The sequence below is a fragment of the Calonectris borealis genome, chromosome 3 (genome assembly GCF_964195595.1).
Source record: "Calonectris borealis chromosome 3, bCalBor7.hap1.2, whole genome shotgun sequence".
NCBI classification, from domain to species: domain Eukaryota; kingdom Metazoa; phylum Chordata; class Aves; order Procellariiformes; family Procellariidae; genus Calonectris; species Calonectris borealis.
Window position 1 is genome coordinate 83,321,719 of NC_134314.1, and position 20,201 is coordinate 83,341,919.

Sequence of the window (20,201 nt, forward strand, 5' to 3'; positions counted from 1 at the left end):
AGTGGAAGAATTTGTGGACAATAAGTGTAGCTGATAGGCTTAATTTTTTTTAAACATTTGGCAGAAAATACTGTCAGATATTTATGTTTTTCTGCTTACTGAGATCACGGTGAGGGGACATGTATTTTTACATGAATATTATTTCTTATTTGTTGTTGTCAGCCTCTTTCTATGAAAAATTCTGAATGTCTTAATGGGAAGGAATTTTTTAACAAATGTTTTGTGAAGTCAGTTCAAGTTAATAGCATTTGAAAGGTCTGAGAAAATTCCTTAGGAATCTTAGAATCCATCCATCATAGTAGAACGCATTTATCCATTTTTTCTTAATTACACAATTTATAGAATTGGTGGTGTAACCTCGTTATGCATATGTACAAAATGCCCAAAACTGATTTAAAATACTAATGTGAGAATGTAATGACTCTTCATGTGAGAAATATTTTGATGCATTACATATAATTTAGATTTTCTTTGTAGGGGGGAGAGTGGAATTTATGGGGGAGGGTACAACTTATGTCTGGTTCATCACTTTTTTAATATACGGTTATTGCTGTAAAACATAATGCTTCATTAAATCAAAATCTACGGAACTAGAGAGAAAAAAAGAATTTTGGAAGGAGATCGGATACGCTGGTCCTACTTGCAGTTGGTTCTGGGCAGTGGTTTGCTTCCAGCCCTCCCTCCTAATGCATGGTTTGTCTTGCCTTCTGCACTGAAAGCTGTATTCTCAGTAATGTATCTCAGCTGCTGATAGAAATCATTCAGCTACAAATCCAAAGTAGGAAACTGCCTACGCTCACAGCTCCCCTTTGTTTATCCTGCTGTGAAAATTTGGTGTGCACATTTGAAAACTCCGTCCCTCGTTTTGTAGCACTGTGAAATATATAATAGTTATATGGTACACTGAATTTGCTTCAATGTCACTACCATTATGTTAAAAGAAAAGTATTTATACAAGTTAAAAAGGCTTACTTACTTCATATATATACATCTTCACATGCTATGAAGTCCTTCACATGGCGATAAAACATACAATTAAAATTCTTTACAAATAGAACATAATACATATAAACATAACATGTAATTTAGATGTTCTCAGCTAGTTAATTCTATAGTGCAGCATATGCTTATTCTGTGCAACGGTCTTTCATAGGATCTTCATCTAAAGATACCTGGAGCTACCACAAGTAATAAAAAGGCAGTGTTACCTGCTAGGTAACAGCACAGAGCGGGGGAGAAAATAGAGGCAGGGAAGAAAAGAGTTAAGTTTTAAACTGAAAGGAGTATAAAGTCCTGTGGAGGTTGTCCCTTTGAGCAGACCTGCAGAAATACACTGTCCCTGGAGTGAAAGTTCAGACAGGGGCAAGGAGAGATGTGAAAGAAGCAAGGTCTGTGGAGCAGGCAGCAGCAGTCTGATGGAGATTGTCCAGCGTTTGGGTGGTTGCGTTCCAGCGTGGCATTTTTCCTTCCAAAGTGGTTTTGTTACACTTCAGTTTCATTCTGTAAGTGTTTTTTATACTGGGCCTAGGGTGTCTATGGTGTTAAATATCTCAGAGGAGCAAGTGTCTGCTTGTATTTGGGGTTCTCCACTAGGACTTGTCTGAAATTTGGTGGATGTGAGCAAGGAGGGAATTGAACCGTTGCTCTTCTTTTTGCTCACAGAGCCGAGAAGTGATAGCCTCTAATCCCAACATAACTTAAAAGACTGTGGTGGGTGTTCCCTAGCAATATCATAGAGGTTAGATCACTTCACACAGACACAGGAGACCTGGCTCCAGGTACTCTGCCTACTGCGCCTCCAGGTATACTCTGTCCTGCTACATCCCTGAGTAGAGGAGAGGAGGATGCCATAGCCACTGCATTGAGAGCTGGTCTGGTCTGGGGGCTCTGCTCACCTGTTTCCTCAAATCTGTCCCTTTCTGCACATTTGCCTCTGCTCCTAGGATGCTGTAGAAAGCAGAGCCACTGCTATCACCCATTCTTCCAGCTGGTAAGAGTAGTGTCTACATGTCTGTGCTGCACTATCATGTCCTGTCTGGGTGTGCTGGATGTCTTTTGGATAGGACTGCTGTGCAGAGGACTTGTCTGTGGCTCATAAGGTTTAGATATTAGAAAAGTCAGCCCAGAGCAAAATTTTTAGGTGTTGAAGATGTAGGAGTCTAAAAGTTAGATGGGGATTGTGAGGATTGCTTTCTCAGGCTCTTGTGGTTCTGGTCCAGAGTATTCTCCAGTAGGTCAAACATCACATCTAAAGAGAGTCAGCTACTTGTTGTTTTCTAGAAACTATTGTATGTTTTATAAGGGAGAAGGCAGGATCAGAGAAGCAAATTGCTTGTGCCAGAGGAAAGTACTGCAAGCTTCAGACTTTGCCTAGGAGTTCCAGCTAGTCTCCAAGGCAGGTGTTAGAGCAGGTCGTCATCTGACTGGGGAGTGTGGAGTCTCCTGACCTTCTGGGAGTGAGTCTTGTTTTTACATGGAGAAGTGCAGTAATAGTGCTGAACAGCAAACGAGTGTTGTCAGTGAGCTTTGAAATAAGGGAGTAGGAAGAATGTTTCCCACACTGGGGAACAACCACATGATTGGAACAATATGAAGTCAATGCATGAGATTTTCGGCTCCTAAGGAGATTGGAGAGAAGAGACACAATGCAAGGAATTGAATTGTGAAATTGAGGTTGTATGAAAGGGTTTATAGGATTAGAGAGTCTTGCAAGAAGAAAAAAACCAAAAGGTTTTGACTTCAGATGTTTAGAAAAGGTGACTTTCTAGTGTGCAGGCCAGGGGGAAAAAAAAAGTTTTGCTGTTTAGGCAGAGTCCAGGTTTTCTTTGTCCCTTTTCCTGCACCTTCTTTCTTCTCTCTTTTACCATCATCAGCTGAAAGCTGTAATCTGATGAGCCCTAGCTGTACCTTCGCCCTTATCAGTCCTCTGTTGCACACAAGCCAGACGGGGAAAACAGGGTTATGTGCCTCCCTCTCCTTAGAGCCTCCTGTGACCCACTGATAGGAACATTGTAGTCGTTGGTTTGTGCAACAAATTGGTTGTAGGCATCTTAAAATATAACAGCTAAGGTTAAAAATCAAGAACTGATCAATCTGGAAACCTTTTTTTTATGAAGGAGAGATGCAAAACATATTCCTGAAGCAGTAAATACTTCTTAAATATAAGAAGGGATAGTAATGCGTGACTGTGAATTAATATGATAAACCAAATCAGAGGGGTGGATTTCTGCTAACAGTAAAGCAATATGGTTGCCTTCCTTCCTCAAAGTATTATTACTCCATACTTTCTTTTACTTGCCTCCTTTGTTCACTGCATGGCTGTTGCGTTAAGAAAAGGCAACAAAGACATAACTAAATGTAGAGTAAGAAGAGCTAGTTCCTTCCCGGTGGTGCAAAATATAAACAGAAGTGAGTGACCAAAATATAGAGAAACTTTCCCTAGTTTGTACAATAGATCAACAAAGAATGGGGATATAGAGCAAAGTCTTTTGATTCGCATTGCCATTTTCTGCAAGCCTCAAAACTTTCCAATCATTTTAATTGTCATAAGGAAAATCTCTGTTGTTTTTGCCAGACTATTTTTGTGGCATTTTGTTTGCCTTCTTGCCAGAGAAAACTGCCTTTAGGGTCAGTGAATGCAGTGTTAACACGTGTGCCAGGTACTGGGAAAAGGTAAGTACATGCTTTCCTGAATCTGCACCTTAGTGTGGCTCACCTATTAGGAGGAAGTTGTCTAGAGTATTTCTGCTTAGTGATGGTTAATCTGCCCTCATAAGTTAGCTTTTGCTTATGCAGTTTCTAAATAGATGTCTTACTATGTAGCCTTTTAGCTTCAGTCTCACTCTCTTGGTTTTCAAGATGTGGCTTCATACAGGGATTTCCCTTAAAATAAGCAACATCTTCTATCAATGCATAGTGTTGACCTCAGGGTGTTATAAATCACTCTTAACAATTCACTCACCAAAAAGGGGTGAATTCCTTTTTGGAAGGGAATTCCTAAAAACTAGAGATGATGAGATTTACAAGTAGTGACATCTCCCTGTTGATTCTGATTTGCTTTTGAGGAGTTTTTGGGGGAGTTTGTTTCGTTTTGTTTGTATTAAAGAGAGTTTTATATAAAATCTTTTGGCTATTTTTACACGGGGATGTTTTCATTTAGGCTATAATGTTCAGGAACTGAATGTGCCTTTTGTATGTATGCAGAGCCCTCAATAGGAAAGTTGTGTTCTCGTAGTTCCAGTTAGCATTATAAATAGCTTTAGAATAATGTTGTGCTGAGAGCCACGATCCCCTGTTGATATCTCTGGGAATCTTGTAAAAAGACAGAGGAGCAATGTTCTTTGGACTTCAAGGAAGAGAGAGAATACTTGCTGGATATGACTCTCAACACGAATTTCACCCAATGTTATATATAAATTGAAGATATCCTCTAGTTTCCTTGTACCCTCTGGTCTCTGGTGTTGTTTCCTATAAAATTACTTGAGACTTGGTAAAGGCATCTGCAATTACAATTTCAATTGCCACTTTATGAAGAGAACTCAAGGATAAACCTCTCTGTTCCACATTCATTTCCTCCTGTCCATAAACAACTCTGTTTCTCTGACAGCTCTTTCATCATCATCAACTTGACCTAATCCAGAATTCTCCCTGCTGCGTCCTTTTGTGTTGCTGTGGATGTCTCAGCCATTCTTCAAGTCAGCTTAGGCCTGCTCTTGTAGATTCTTTCTGCATAGTATCCTTGAGATAAGACCTGTCCCAGCTATCCATCCAGCTAAAAAATTACTCGGGTTGAGTCTTGCATCTCACTCACTTCACATCCATTTCCCTGGCTGTGACTTGACAAAAGCAATCTTGCCCTACCCTCATCCATTCAAAGTGTTATTGCCATTGCAATGACTGTTCTTTCTCTCTTTCTTTTTTAAAAAAATTAATGCTGTGTTTCTGATCGTTTCATTTTGTTTGCTTTTCTCCATTGGTTCCCTCTGTCTTGTCACATCAAACATAACTACTAGCCTTCAATGTCAAGACTGCTCACAATCTACTCGGTCTTTTCTTTATATCAGAAGACCGACTTCCATTTACAGATGTTAAACCACATCGGTATCAATCACTTGCCCATTATGTTTTTAAACTAGCATCTTTTGCCTTTCTTACATGATTCCTTTATGGAGGGATGGAGATCTTAGATATCCACTGACCTGTTTCATTGGCCTCCTGCAAGTCCTTAAAATTCTCATTCACTGTGATACCTCAGTGTGCTTGACAGTGATTAGACTAATTAGTTACTGATGTAACTAATTAAACTGTTGTACTGTAACTAATGTGCCATGTTCAGTCCACTGTTGTCTTAGTGTTTCTTTGAATATCCTCGCCTGTATCCTAGCCTTTGCTGCTTGTTTTAAAGTCTTTCTGAGAAAAGGGCCGTCATTGTAATCTGTTCGGTGTTTATACAAAGCCTGGCACTTTGGACTCATGAGCTCTCTGGCACTTGCAAGTTCACAATCAGTAGGTGATTAAGGTATGCTTTGTTGTTGCTGGGTCTATACAAATGGTTGATGGATCATGATTTGTTGTGGATTCCAGCAAATTGTTCCTGGCACCTCCCTTGAACTTGCCACATACGCCACTTTGATAGTAAGGTACAGACAGGTGTAAAACACCTACCGGTTGATACATTGTAAAATATTTATAAGTATAGGAATAATATAAAATCTGATCCAATCTTGATCTATCCTTTTGAAAAGTTGCATACCTGAAAAAAAACTCACTGTATTCAGCACAGGCATCCACATACTTCATGGAGACTGCAAATGCACTTTTAGTGTGGATTGAACATGAATAAACCAAACTCTGAAATTCAATTGAGCTTGAGTTTACACCTGATGTAAAAGCTGAAGATTTTTGGCAGGCTGGGGGCAACATAATTTTTAATAATTATTTGGTATGTGTTTCTGTGTCAGCTATTTGCAGCTTTCAAATAATTTTCATTTAAGAAGTGTGTTTGAAAAATGTTTCTAGGCACTGAATTTCAAAATACAGACTAAAAGATGCTGAGTCCTTGGACTTAGGTATGTTCAGAATATCCAAGTATATGTGCGTTTACTGATTTCAGTTGAAAAGGTCAGCGTAATCTTAGTGTCTTAGTTCAATATGTATCAGAGTTTTACAGATACAATGATAAAACAAAGATGTCTTTAAAATAAAAGCAATCTATTCGCAGTATGTTCAGTAATTGCTGATTACTAAGATAGGTGTAAAACTTAGACGCAATCAAAAGCATGTTGACTGATGAGCTGAGTCATGGCCGAATAACAGCAGCCCAGGCACCGTTACGCTGTACTTTTATATATGCTATTCATCTTCTGCACTGTGAATACTACATACATCACTATCTCTGTCCTAGTATTGTCAATAGAGCTCTTCATTAAATTGAATAGCCAAAACAAGCTATCCACTGGAAATTGTGATTTAGATCTCTAGTGTATTTTCTGAGCCTTTAATAATAAGCCATATATAGCTGCAAACAAACTTTTTCAAAAAGCAAGTAAATGGGCTAATATATGTCTGCAGTGAAATGTTTTGACTGTATAACCATGATGATGTGACTGACAAGTAGAGGAACAGTGGGGGTTATTTTATTTTTCTGGCTTGGTAAGTGAAATGCTACCTGGATGCAACACAGAAGTGTAACCAGTGAAGATTTTTTCCCTTTCTAATTAGCGATACTCTGAACTCCTTGGGGGAGTCCAATTTGTGGACCTCATGCTGCATTCTGCCTTCAATAAACGTATATACTGACTCTAAGCAGAGATCAAGTAGCTCAGCTTCTGGAGCTTAATTTTGCTCTCAGTCTCAAAATACTGCTATGTGAATTTTACAGCTTGGCATCTTGTAGAGTTTGTAGAGTTAAAAACGTACCTTTGTTAGATTAATGAATTCATTGTGAGCAGGGCAGCTCCTTTATCCTTCGTTTAAGAATAAAAGATAAGCTGGTATTTAATTTAGTCAGCAAAGTTAAAATCAAATAGTTATTTTCCTTCTTTTAGTCACATATAATTGCTTACTATTATGTAACAAATGATATAACTTGAAAAGCACTGTAAAAAAAATATTGCGGTTATTAGATATTAGCATTCAAATCTGTCTGGAAGTGTGTAGTGCCGTGGGAATCGGCGCTTCTGAGTCCCATCCCAGGCTCTGCCACTGATCTGCTATATTTTAGCAGGCAACCTAATCTTTTGGTTCCTTAGAGACAACATTAAGAGATGTGACCACATCTCTTACGAGCAGTGTGATGTTAGTATTTGGTGTCTTGTTCTGAAAAACTCTTTAAGCCTAGAATTCCCGTTTACTTCAGCTGAAAATATCTATTGGATGGATCTCAGGAGCAGTATCTGTAATGTACATAGACATCTCTGAGAGATGATCAATGCATTAAAAGTATGAAGAAGTTTGGTATTTTGAATTTCCTAATACTTTTGTTTTTTCTTTGGTGGGATAACAAAGTAGAAAAAAAACAAAGTGAGAGATAAGGACAACACTCAAAAGTATAAGACTGAAGGAAAGGAAGAATATTATAGTTTAATCTAATGTGATTCACCAGAGTTGAAGCAAGCACATTTCAGTCTAACAAGAAATTTAGTGTACCTATTTTCCAAAAATTAGAGCTGATCTAATGCAGTAAATAGTGCGATTGCTCATACATGATCTTCTACACCAAATTCAGGAAAACCACATGACTGAAGCTCTGATTGTGCCCATAAGACCCCTGGACTTGCATCCGATCAGGAGAAGGTCACATACAGCCAGTGTATGCCATACAGTTGGAAGCAACATCTTAGCACAAAGGTTTTTTTACGGCATCGACTTTGTAATAAGGCCATAATTTTACTGCTTTTCAGTTTGAAATAGCTTGTGTTATCTCTCTGGAAGTATTTGAGCTGCTGTTGTTTTTTTCGTTGTTTTTATTTTCCTATCTAATAATAAGCAGTCACCCCAAAAGTTACTTGAAATAGCAACTATTCTCCCTGAACTGCAGTTTTATTTTCTTTTGGCTTTTATTTCAGCTGTGGGAGCCAGCTGCTCCAAAGAGTGTGGGAAGCTGACTTGGAGGCCTGTCAGCTGTTGATCCGGGGGTTTCAACTGAAAGAAACCAGTTGCTGTGTTTTTGAGGAAGAGGAGAACCAAATGGATGAGATGGAGATGACTGCTGATGGCCCGTCCGATTCTGAAAAAAGAAAAGAAGGTCACTTTCCAAAGGGCACAGAGTGGGGCACTGTTCCCTGCCCCAAACACAGCGAGCTAAAAGAGGTATCTGAAATATTCTACAGCTGCATTTCAAGCAATACTGCTAGTTTTCCTTTTGAGAGGAGGAGTTGAATCTGGGTGACGGGTCAGCAGCGCAGGTTAAGTATGAGCTTAACATCTGGCCTCCAATCTGGGACATGAATAAAATAGCTTATTAGCTTCTCGGAAGCCCTTAAACCCCTTTTCCTTTCACCATCAGTCTTTTTAAAATGTGGAAATTATTCAGGCAATGAATACAGAACGTACATCAGGATTTAAAGGAAAAACGCTTAAGTATTTAACACAAATTATCAGCTGTTCCTCATCTCACTGACGAGTTTCACTCTGAGTTACTTCTGCTGACTTGTTAGCCTGGATCTATGTTAGCTAAAGTGAGGAGACAGTAAGTTTTCCTCCCCTAGTGAAATGGTCAAAGACTTCCTAGCTCAGATGCTGGTAGGCTTCCAGCATCCAACAAATATTAAAAGGAGGGAAAATCATGAGGCTTAAAGGGTTTGACAAATTTCTCTTAAGTTTTTGTGTTCTGCTCTGGAATGCCATCCTCGCTTAAAAATGTACAGCTACTTAGTAATTTTTTAACTGCACTGCCAAGGTAAACAAGCTGTTAAAAAGCTTCATCACCCAACAGCACCACTGTGACAAAAAAACTCCTCCAACAGGAGTCGTCAGTTTTATTACCTTGGAATTTGGTTGACAAAAATTAAAAGTGTACTTAATCACGCCTGATGTTAAGAGCCATTGAACTGTGTGTTACATTGAAAGCTGATGCCTAATTTATTCTGGCTGAGACTTAGTGGAAAGCAGGCCCTTGCCTTACTGTAAAATCTCCTCTTTTTAGTGAAGTTCTGTTTTCAAATTGGGCTTCAATAGTACTTGCAGCCTCTTCCTAGGGAAAACGGTTTATGGACTGACTCCACATAGAGAGCATTTTTATTGGAAATGGTCAGCTGTGGTTTTGATTCCCCTCCCATATTCCTGATGAGTCCGCTAAAGTAATATGAGCAGTTCTGTTGGTTATGGATAGCTGCACTCCCCTTTCAAAAGTGCAGCTGAGAAGCTCTGGAGGGTTTGTGGTTTTGTGACTGTTTCTGTAGCACTCTTGAGATTTGTGCTGTAGATGTTCACCTATTTCACCCCTGCAAATCCAGATCGTTTCCCTGGAAATCAGCATTGCTATCCTAGAATGACATCCAGGCAACTGAAGTGAGGTGACTTCTGGTTCTGGAGAGAGGTGCAGGATTCAGAGGGACAGGTTGCCCCTATGTTTAATGGAAGAGGAAAGCATATTTCCAGTGCTTCCATTAAGCTCCTCCTTTTGAACTTGCTTTTTGATAATTTCCTCTCTGTCTCTATCAACCACAGAGGGAACTTAGGGAGACTATCCCCCTAACTTCAGCTCTTCATCTAGGTGCTTAAACTTTGTGGTATCAATGCCTTTGCCTGGGATCTATCCTGGTATACTGAATAAACTCCATTTTGAGAACGTGCCAGAATTCATTCAGAAGCTGATGTGTAAATATATACATGAAAATGCCCATCAGTGAAGGACCTGTGGAGGTGTTCCTGCATCTATTCTCACAGCAGTCCTAGGACTGACAAACTTGAAAGAAAAAAAGAAGCAGTTCTGTTAATATAAGAACGTTAATTTGTTCTCTAGCTTTTAGAAGGAGTTGAGCAACACAGCTATGTTTCGTCACAGCTTACTTGACTAGCCTTCCTCTGCTTCAGTGCTGCCAGCAGCTTTGACCATTGAGGCAAAGTTATGCATCAGTGATGACTGCAACCCATTGCAACCACAAAAAATTCCAACATATAGACTGCGTTCTGGTTCTGGAATTAGGGTTGGTCAGCTTGCTTTTATATTTTTAGGAGCTGGGATTTTTTCCTTGTTGTGGGGTATAGAAGTTTTGCCCGAACAAGTACACTTTAGGTAGTAAAGCTGGTAGGACCTCAGTAGGAGTGACAGGCAGTATCTAAACTTTTAGAGAAGAGCTGTAGCATAACATTCCCTAACATCTCCTAGTAGTTCATCACAAGGCAGAATATAAAAACAAACAAGAAACCTGACACGTTACTTACAAATCATGCTAACTTCCGTTTTTTAACGTGTTGAAGTGCAAGAGAGAATATGTCTCGATTTGTAAATGGACTTAGTTGAAAGACAAACCACTTCTGTAGCATTGAAGTACTCTGTTATATGGTATTGTATCTTTTTATTTAAAAATAATTTAATGTTTGTGGCAAAAAATAAAATAAAATAGTGACGTGGCTTTTAGTCTCTAAATTTAGCCATTCATGTGACTTTCATGGAAAAACTTACTGTTGTCCATTAGTAGTGAACGTTTTTGTAGCCATTTATCAGCAAGTGGGGATACCTGATAGAAAAGCATGTATTTGTCAAAATACTCGGTTTGATATTATTTAACAAGGCTGTGGTGTCCCTGTGAGAGGAGTAGCTTGATGTGGTTGCCGTGTTTCTAGAATGACTATTCTCTTTAACTGTGTCACCTCTGTTCCCCACTGGGCAATTTCTAGAGAGCGCTGTTGGTCACTGAAGCAAAAGGAAAGATTGGTGTTCTTTGTATTTAGAGGTTACTGAATTACTTGCTTCAAAACAGTATAACAAAGAGTAATAATAGCATATATGCATATATGCCTTGGAAGGTACATTTCATTCCCAGGTGATTGATTTACTTTATGGTGAAATGCTATAAAGGAAGCTCTCCAGTTATTTATCATGTCGTATCTCACTAAGTATTACTGTGGAATGGATATTGGTTTTGCTGATGTATACTATAAATACAGTTTTCTTGCATATAACTGTATCTTACTGTATAGGTTTCATTAGAAAACAAAGAAGCAAATAAGAAACATAACAATAACAAGAAAAGCAAAACAGATGAATGGGAAGAACCCTTCACGTAGATCCTCAGATACTGCTTTGCAGAGGGGCATTTCTAATTTTTAATTAAATGTCTGCACTAAATCATAAAATATGACATGTTCTGGTATAAAATATATAAGGTATAAATTCTTTGAAAGTTCAGATATTTTACTGTCATGTGTGAGCACAGGTTTATTAACTGTCAACAATTACTTTATAGTCTTCATAACGGTGTTTTCTAAGACAGTACAGATTTTTTTCCCCAGTTTGTTTATGTGGTAGACTGTGGCATCCCAAAATAATCCAGTAAATCAGGTTTCCTTTATAACACTGACTGTTAAACAGGGAAGACAATCACATCCTTTGACAGCTCAGCTTGTTGAAACATCACTACTAATTTTTTGGTCAAAGCTAAATAAAGTGAGACCAGCAAAAATCATCCTGTGGAACACTCTGAGTTACTTAAAAATTAAGATGTACTCCTCTCAATTACAAAGAATTCATTAGATTATAGTATTTTAAGAAAATGCTGAATCAAAATTATAGACAATATTACTAGCCTCAATCATGTCAAAGTCAACTTGTTGTCTAATGTATTTGAGATAGATTCTTGAATTTTCATACAAGCGTGTACTCTCCAGCCCGTAGCTATCTTGATGAAATTAGGGTGCCCCATCATTGCAGTTCTAGTTTGTCTTTTCGTGACTAATTGGGCTTGATTTTCTCCCAAGTCTCCGAGGAATTAAAGATGGGTTCTAGTTTTCATCCCAGAAATGTTCCATACTTTTAAACTGACTGCAGATTATTTTGCCCAGGTGACACGTGAGTGAGGTGGAAGTTGCTGTGATCATTATTACATAGTTAGATACATATCTGAGTGATTTCTAAAATATACAGTAACATTTCATTTCTCTTCAGACATTTAACGCCTGCTTGTTCCACTCCTTATGATAACTTGCTTTATTTTTTGCTTGTCGATAATGTATATGTAAGCAAAACCTTTTTATAACACCAGAAACACTGATGAGAACTAATAAACAGAGAGATGTGTGTGTGCTGGGACCTCCCTAACACCAAGTATCTTGATAAACACGAGTATGTGTGTACCTGCAGGCTTGAGTTCCTGACCTATCCTTTTTTCTTCTTCTTCTGCTATCTGGCATGCTGTGCAGTGCTCCCTCTTAATCACTATGAAGGAAAGAAACACCTACTAGATTTCAAGAAAATTGAGGTGATTAAAGTTACAAGGTAAAAAACCAAAATTCGGTAGTGTTACTTTTTGTAAGTCAGCATTTTTGGTAGTTATCCCATCAGAATTCTTTGTAGATAATCCCTCACTTTTTCACCATAAAAGAAGCAGAGAGCAGGGGTTAGGGTAAGGGCTGCTGTCTTTTCCTCACCTCTGCATATTTCAGTTTTGCTATGTGGGAAGATGTTTCAGAGTCTTTTGTAGAGCACTCTGGTGTTGGGAAGGTGTTCTGTAATTGCAAAGCCTTCATTTGATTCACTTTTTTGAAGATATTGAATGTTCTAAGTGATATTAAGTGGACAATCATGAAAAATAATAATTAATATTTAATGTGCTGCCTCTAATTAAAAAGAAATCATCATAGGATATGACACAAGATTTTTTAGAATTAAGTAATAGCACCAAGCACCAAGAAAGCCTCTGTCAGCAGGCTGTAACTCATTACCGTGCATTGAGATAGCCCGTGGTCCAGGAGGCAAATGTGCAACATGTAAAGGACAAAGCCTTTAGAAAGCTAAATAAACTGTGCCATCATTTGAGTTTTAATTAACTGCTGTATTTGTAAAGCTTCAAAAATAATTTGGAAATTTAAAATTTAATCTTCATTTTAAATGTCAGCATTAAGCATCAGTGAAAGTCAGTGTTTGAATGTTTTTTGTATTAATCCAAGCTGGAAAGGATTTCTGTAGCAACAGGCAGCTGGCTTGTACACAATGATCAGATCATCGTTGTACAGTCACACGCATTGTTGTGCAGTAAGATGCCCCTTAACTGCGTGTGATACTGTTGTGTAGTATCTACTGTTAAAATGCTAATTCCTTAGCTAGAGATTGTAACATCTCAGTAAGCCTAATGCTTACGTGTATTTTGCAGTAAAAATATAATCAGAAGATTAATGTTACAGGTAAAAGAAATCTAAGCAACCTCTTTTCAGATAGATTACTGAAAATAGTACCCAGTAATAATAATGATCTTATGGCAGAGTAATGATTTTGCACTTTATTTTTTATATATATATACACACATACCTATGATACCAAGTATTGCCCTACCAAAGCAATATCCCTATCTCAGTTTATCTAAACATGATCAATACTGTTATGTGTGATAAGTATTAATGATTTTCCAATAATGTTAACAGCAATTTTCTTTGCTCTTCAGTCAATGAATGAAATGTTGGCTAATTTCTTCTAGACTTTATAGTTGAAATAAGTTTTGGAAGAGGAACTGACTATAGTTAGCACATGTTACCAATACAAAACATCAGTGGGGTCTCTCATTTCTCCTGCCCAAAATCACTTGCAGGGTTTGTGCCAAAAAAATTTCTGTAGACTCTTGAATGGTTTATAGATCCGTAAGAGCTTGATAGAAAAGTTTGTTTCAATCTATAGTTAGTCCTTCAGTTTTAGAGGCAGTATTCTTGTGGGTTTTAACTGGGAAGCCAAAGGCAGGCTTTAATAAAATGTTTTCAAATTTAGCTTTAAATATTGGGTGGCTGCCACTGCTCCATTATAAATGCAATTGAAATGTTTCATGCGTGTGAAGCAAAATGATGTAATTGTTCAGCTTATATAACTTTTTAATGTGCTATATGGTTTTTATAAGTTCCATTGAAATCTTACTGTTTATATAGCATGTATCTACCATGTATTTAATAATTTATCTCTAACAGGTTATGGAAGACATTTCTTTTGGAGCAGAGAGTGATTTATCTGAGGTAAGTGTTTTCTAGGCAGTATAAAGTGGTGATATTGTACAGACTTTTCTGTGTCTCAATTAGAACTAATGACACTTGTTTTTATAGTATTACCCTTGGGTAAAAATTGCTAGAGTGTGTGTGAGCGCTTAGAAAAGCAACACAGGTACAAGTAGAGTGGGCCCATTCTTTTTTTTCCATTGAAGATAATGGCAAAATTGCTGTGTATTTCAGGGATTTTACAGTTAAATCCTGTGCTAGTGCTTTTAATACATACCAACAAAAGGATGAATCTGTTGGGGAAAAGTAGGACCAATAATATTTAGCCAGCCTCACTGCAGCACTGTAATGATGCTTAGGAATGGAACCATGATGCTTTACTTGTTTCCTTGTGTACCACTAAAAATACCTTTGAATTTACTTTTGAAGTATAAAAGCAGCAGAAAAACTGCAGCAGAATACAGGGTAATAAGAATTTCATCTGAATAAAAATACTGGATGTTTGTCATTTTACACTATTTTCATGAATAAAAAGATGTCAGATACTAATCTATATATTTAAGAGAGTCAAGGATAATTGAGTAACATGAAGTGCATTTCCTTTGAGAGTAAGTGATGAGAAAAATCTGCTTACATACAAAAACCTGTCTACATACAAACTAAGAGTTTAGGTAATATATGTGTAAGGAGAGATATACTGGTTCTAAGAGCTGTACTGATTCAGTCTGGTCCATTTTTATATCGGTATGCCTTGGGTTGCAACTTACCTGTTAAGGAAATTTAGTATCCAAGCATTGTGTCCAGCCAGCAAATTAACTACACGCGTAAGTAACCCCCAGTTCACCTTCCATGATAGCATACATGCCGCCTGTCAAGCACAAGTGACAAGTGCTCAGCCAAGCAAATACTAAATAAATAAATAAAAAAAAGTTGCAGTTTGGGATAACTATTCAGATGAGGCATTTCTTCAATTCACCAATGAATGCAAAGACTGTGGAGCAGCCGGAGTGCTCCAGGAAAGATAATCTAACTGCAAGACCAAACTCAGATTGTTGACTTTGTGTACAAGGAGACTGTGACATGAGAGCATGCCTAGGATGGACTGCTTGGCTGTGTGTCAGTTCAGCATAAATAAAAACAGAAAGCCTTGACAGTGAAGGTGAACTTTGCAGAAAATGCAAATAGCCTTTCTTATCAGTGAACTATGCTGTGAATTAAAGCAAAACTGTGCAGGTGCTTGTGTCCCCAGATAACATGAAATAGGGGCAGGTAGTCCCATGGGATAAAGGTAGCGAAAAGCCCTACTACCAGCAGGGCAAAATACTGAGGGCATGTTGGTACCGATAGCTGCCAAGACAGCAGAATATTTGCTGGAAACTAAAAATTGCCTGTGGTCTGGACCAAAGCAAATGAGAGTACAACTGCAAGCTTGTGTCCTGAGACCTGCACTGAAAGCTGTAGTACAGCGCAGCCCTTGACTGGAGAAGTTGTTCTTTTGATTAACAGGAGATGTGCCAAGAGCATGTGTGTGTGATGTGTGTCCTGGGTTTACAAATGCACCAGCTAACAGGCATAGAGGGCTGCCACTGTAGAAGTATTCACTAAGAGCTTAATATCTTAGAGTCCTCACAAGCAGAGGAACTTTGTCCTTTTGAAGTTTTGAGGAAAAAAAATGCATAAAGAGAATAGAGAGCAACGATACAAATAAAGGAAATGGAAATTTGCTAGAAAGCCAAGCTCTACCACACTGCCACAGCTGGATTGATGTTGGCTTGTAGACAGCTCTGTAAAAGCTCTATGAAACTGTCAGCACCCTGTACCATGTCAAGGCTTTGCTTAAATGTTCCTTTGACACTCTGGTCCCCTAATCCACTCTTGTCAGTCTCCCCGCTGCCTGCAGGAGAGCACCCTGTTAGCCATTCCAGATTGTTGCATCTTAGTGATTCAGGAGCAGAGATGGAGTGAACAATACTAGGAACCACCTATAAATGATACCCAGCTATGCTGACTCCTAGCACAGCAGGGTGTGGACACTGGAAAACAGTTTGGTGCTTTTGTTTCTTTTCCAAGTCCTGGCCCACTGTGAATTTTTATTGGTAAGTCAGTAAATAGCCTCATCCTCCCACAGCAGGAACTGGAATTGTCCCAATTTTATTAAATGAGGCAGTGAAGTAGTCTGCACTGATTTTAGGAAGTCTGCACTCAGCGAAGACCTTCAGTCTACTAGAGATGAGAATGGGAAGACTGCTGTCACCCAGACTGCAGCAGGGTGCTGGAAGGCAGTGGAAAGCTCTATCCCTGCATAGATGCTTTTCCAAGGACGCTCCTCCATAGCTGTAATGGAAGATATGTGAGGGGAAGAATTGCCAACATCAGGCTGTAATTTTGATGAGTCATTTAACACTCCCATGTGGCGTTGTATCCCTGTGGAGGAGGGAAGGGGATCAGTGCAAGCAAAGGGAATGTGGGAAAAGCATGTGATAGTGGGGAAGGAGGTAGGTCACAGTTGCAAAACAGCTGTCTGGAAAGCTTTATGCCTGAATTGTTGCATATGAGAAACTGAGGAGCATGTTGTAGTGCTGCAGTCTGCTAAATACACATAAACAGGCTGATGGAACAAGCTAGCAGTCTGTAAGTGGAAGGTGATAAGAGCAAAAGTAATTGGGAAACAACCTTCATCCCTCTTCTGAGAAAAGGTGGGTAACCACCTCCATGAAAGAAAAACTCACCTAAGCAAAATCAGGGAAGCAACAGGTGAGTTTCTGTGGGACCAACTCTGTAGGAGGAGGAATTGGCAGATAATCTTTGGTACCCTCCAGAAGACATCATGTTTATAGTACAGCACCATCTTCTTTTGATGCAGAAAAAAGCAAACACAGTAACAGACTACATATCTATGTCAGCAACTCGTCAGTGGCCCAAAAGAATTTTGAAAAGGAAAGCACAAAAATGTTCCGAAGGCTGAGCCTGAAAGAGTACTGCACAGTGTAAGAGTGAACGAGCAACACTAAGCTACTGTAGGCAAAAGACATGCCAAGAGGTAAGGGAGTTCAGGGATAAGCTGTATGTAAGGGATAGGTGAAAGAAAGCATGTGTGTCTTCTAATAAGAAAGGTGAATGAGAAAATAATGAAATGAGAGCAGAGAGCAGAAATATTTTTTTTTCTTCCTTATTTTCTTTACTTTTGGTCTTTCTAAAAATTATAATCTGTATCCATATATGTAGTGCTCTTAGTATTCACTACAAGATAGCAAGAGATGAACACAGTAAAGGGTCCTAAGGCAAGTGAGGTGTACTCGAGTCAGGCTAGACTGATGAAATTTCTTCTGAGTGCATAGGAGCCAAGAAAAACAATCTCCAAACCATTAACAAGCTTCTTTGAAAACTCCTGGAGGAAGCTTGAAGTCCCAGGGGATCAGTAAAAGGCAGACTTGGTATTTGCCTTTAAAAAGGAGGTAGGCTGGGAGTTTATGTGCCAGTCAACATAATTTCAATTGGGATTAGAATTCCAAATGCTCTTGATAGCTTGAAAGAATAGCCTGAAATCAATAAGATGGAATATGTTAAAAGACAGGTGCAAATTACATTTGAGGAAGAAAAAATGTCGGATTTATGTATACAGATGGTAAATAGCAGCTAAGATAACACTGCAGAAGCAGAATCTAGGGTTATAGTGGACTACAAATAGAGTGGGATTCATTACCTTTACCCTGTTGCAAAACAGGGCAAATGTCATTTGCAGCCTCATTAATGGGAATGTCAGTTTTAAGACAGAAACAATTACTGTGCTTAGCTGAGAATGTCAAAGCCTCCAGAGGACTATGTCACTGGTCTGGGCACTTCAGTCTGTAGCAGACAGGAACACGCTGAAGAAAAGGAAAGGAAGGAACAGAAATAAAAGCTTTAAAAACCCTGGTCTGGCTGAAAGTCAGGTCTTCAATCACATTAAAAATAATGATAGAGAGGACAATGGTTAGTTATCATTGTGTGCTGTGTAAGGGTAAAATGAAATGTAACCGTCTTGGTTTGTAGCATGGGAAGTTTGCATTAGGAAAACTTGCTCACTGCATGGGCAGTTTAGCCCAGGAGCAGGCTCTGCCCTGCAACCAGAACCACAAAATCCCTGTCAGCTGCTAAAAGCTGTGTAGACAGATACCAGCTGAGGACAGTCGCAGTGGGCTTGATCTTACTACAAGTCACAGAGTGGGCTTTGGTGATCCCTGGTTGCTTCCTGGTCAGCCTTCCATGATGCTAGGATGGTGTTGGTCATGGGTAACACACATTATTTTCAGAGTAAGAGATTAGGCCTGTTCTCAGTGGCCACTTTGCCCTCCTCATCTACGACACCTGCCCAGGACAACGCACACAGGGCAGGGACAAATGCTTCCTCCACATGCACTTTGGACACTTTGTGGCTGTGTAGCTCATTATTTGAGGGCATGTGCGCTTAGCCTGCATGTGACTGAAGCATCTGCTCAAGCAGGACAAACATGTGGATCGTCACCTCTTGTTTCTAGAAATTATTTAAGAGGTGCCCTGGCCTGACTTTGTGGAGTTTCAAGTGCTCACAATTTCCATTGACTTCTGCAAGGGACGAGGGTAAGCATGCGGCACATCTACCAACAATAACTCACTAGTCTAAACCTTGTGCCATAAAGTGAGGTATCTGTCTGCAAGGGCAACTTTTCGTAATTGTTATTTGTATTATTTTGAATGATTTTAACTATTATAGGAGAGAGACGACTTAGTAAAAGTGAAAGAAATTTGGCTTTGATATTCTGCAAAAGGTCTTCTAAGGCTTTTATTTTACATATCTTATTGGGGTTATGATATTGCTAATTTGAAGTAAGGCAACTCCTTTTTACAAAGTTCCTCTGTAGGTAGAATGAATTTTAAGGCTATATCTGGGAATCCTGCTTCTCAGCAGAGCCACCAAAGACTCTAATCCCTAATAGAGTTAGATTAATCTAGCTACTAGAATACTGATTCTTCTATATAAAATTGCTGAACGAGATCCAAGAGAGCATGGAAGGTGTTTGCACCGGAAAAGCTGATCAAACATTTTCCTTGAGTAATGCTGTCAAGGAGCTGGTGCTCATAGATGACTAAAATGACTTGTGAAAGAGTAAATTGAAATGTGGAAGACTAAAGTGGAAGCCCTTCCCTCTGATCTTAATTCAGTGTGCTGATGCTCCAGCTGTGCATCAGCTGGAACATTGTCTGTTCTTCCTGTTTTTCACATCAGACTCTCGCATCTCTGCGAGAGAATGAGAATTTCTACTTTGCGTGAGAAGGCAGAAAAATTTCTTCAGTTACCACCTTAAGGAATAACAAATCACACCCACATTTGTGCTGTTTTCACCTGCTTAAGGATTTAAGGGGGAAAAAAAAAAATCCCAGCCAGCTACATCCGCTGTTCACAGAAAAATCCATAAAGCAATATTGCACCTCAGCTTTTTCCTGACTTCTGCAATCTCTCCTAGCTGCTCCCTAAAAGTGCTGTTAGTGCAAAAATAACCAAAGAAGTCTTAAGACTTACAGTAGCTTGTAGCATTGACATAACCTACAAGCTTGGATGAGTTGTATTTTATTAATATATTGAGCTGGAGGCACACTCCACTCTCCTCTCAGAGATGTTGTTGATCCAGTGTAAAGTGCCACTTTCCAACCGGGAGCTGTTCTGAATAGTTTGTGTGTCACTGACAGCTGTTTCCTTGCCTACATAGACAAATGTCAAATAAAAATGTTACTAGTGACGTTACTAGGCATGAAAGGCACTGAGAGAAATCTTTCCTATCTACTTCTCTGGGTTATTGAACTTTTTTCAAATGAGGGCCTGGGGGCAGAAAGTGTGGAATTGGTTGAATATTTAGAATTATTCTTGTATATTTTTGAGAGCAGTTTTTTTTTTCCATTTAATTTATAACTCTTCGTGATGTTAAACTGAAGTTCGAGTTCTCTGCATGACCACATCTTTCCAATCCAAAATAAGAAAGGCATATATATATATATTCTGTAAAATCATAGTGTATATGATGACCCTTCTGCATTTTTCACGTGATGCC

At 38.9% G+C, this 20,201-nt stretch overlaps 1 protein-coding gene across 1 annotated transcript in view; it reads left to right on the plus strand.

Moving 5' to 3' along the window:
- DISC1 (DISC1 scaffold protein) overlaps nt 1-20,201 on the plus strand; it is a 209,020-nt gene that overhangs the window by 173,342 nt on the left and 15,477 nt on the right. Inside the window, exons 11-12 of the mRNA XM_075146449.1 lie at nt 8,067-8,310; nt 14,113-14,157. Of these exons, the coding sequence (XP_075002550.1) occupies nt 8,067-8,310; nt 14,113-14,157 (289 nt within the window). The remainder of the gene's footprint in view (nt 1-8,066; nt 8,311-14,112; nt 14,158-20,201) is intronic.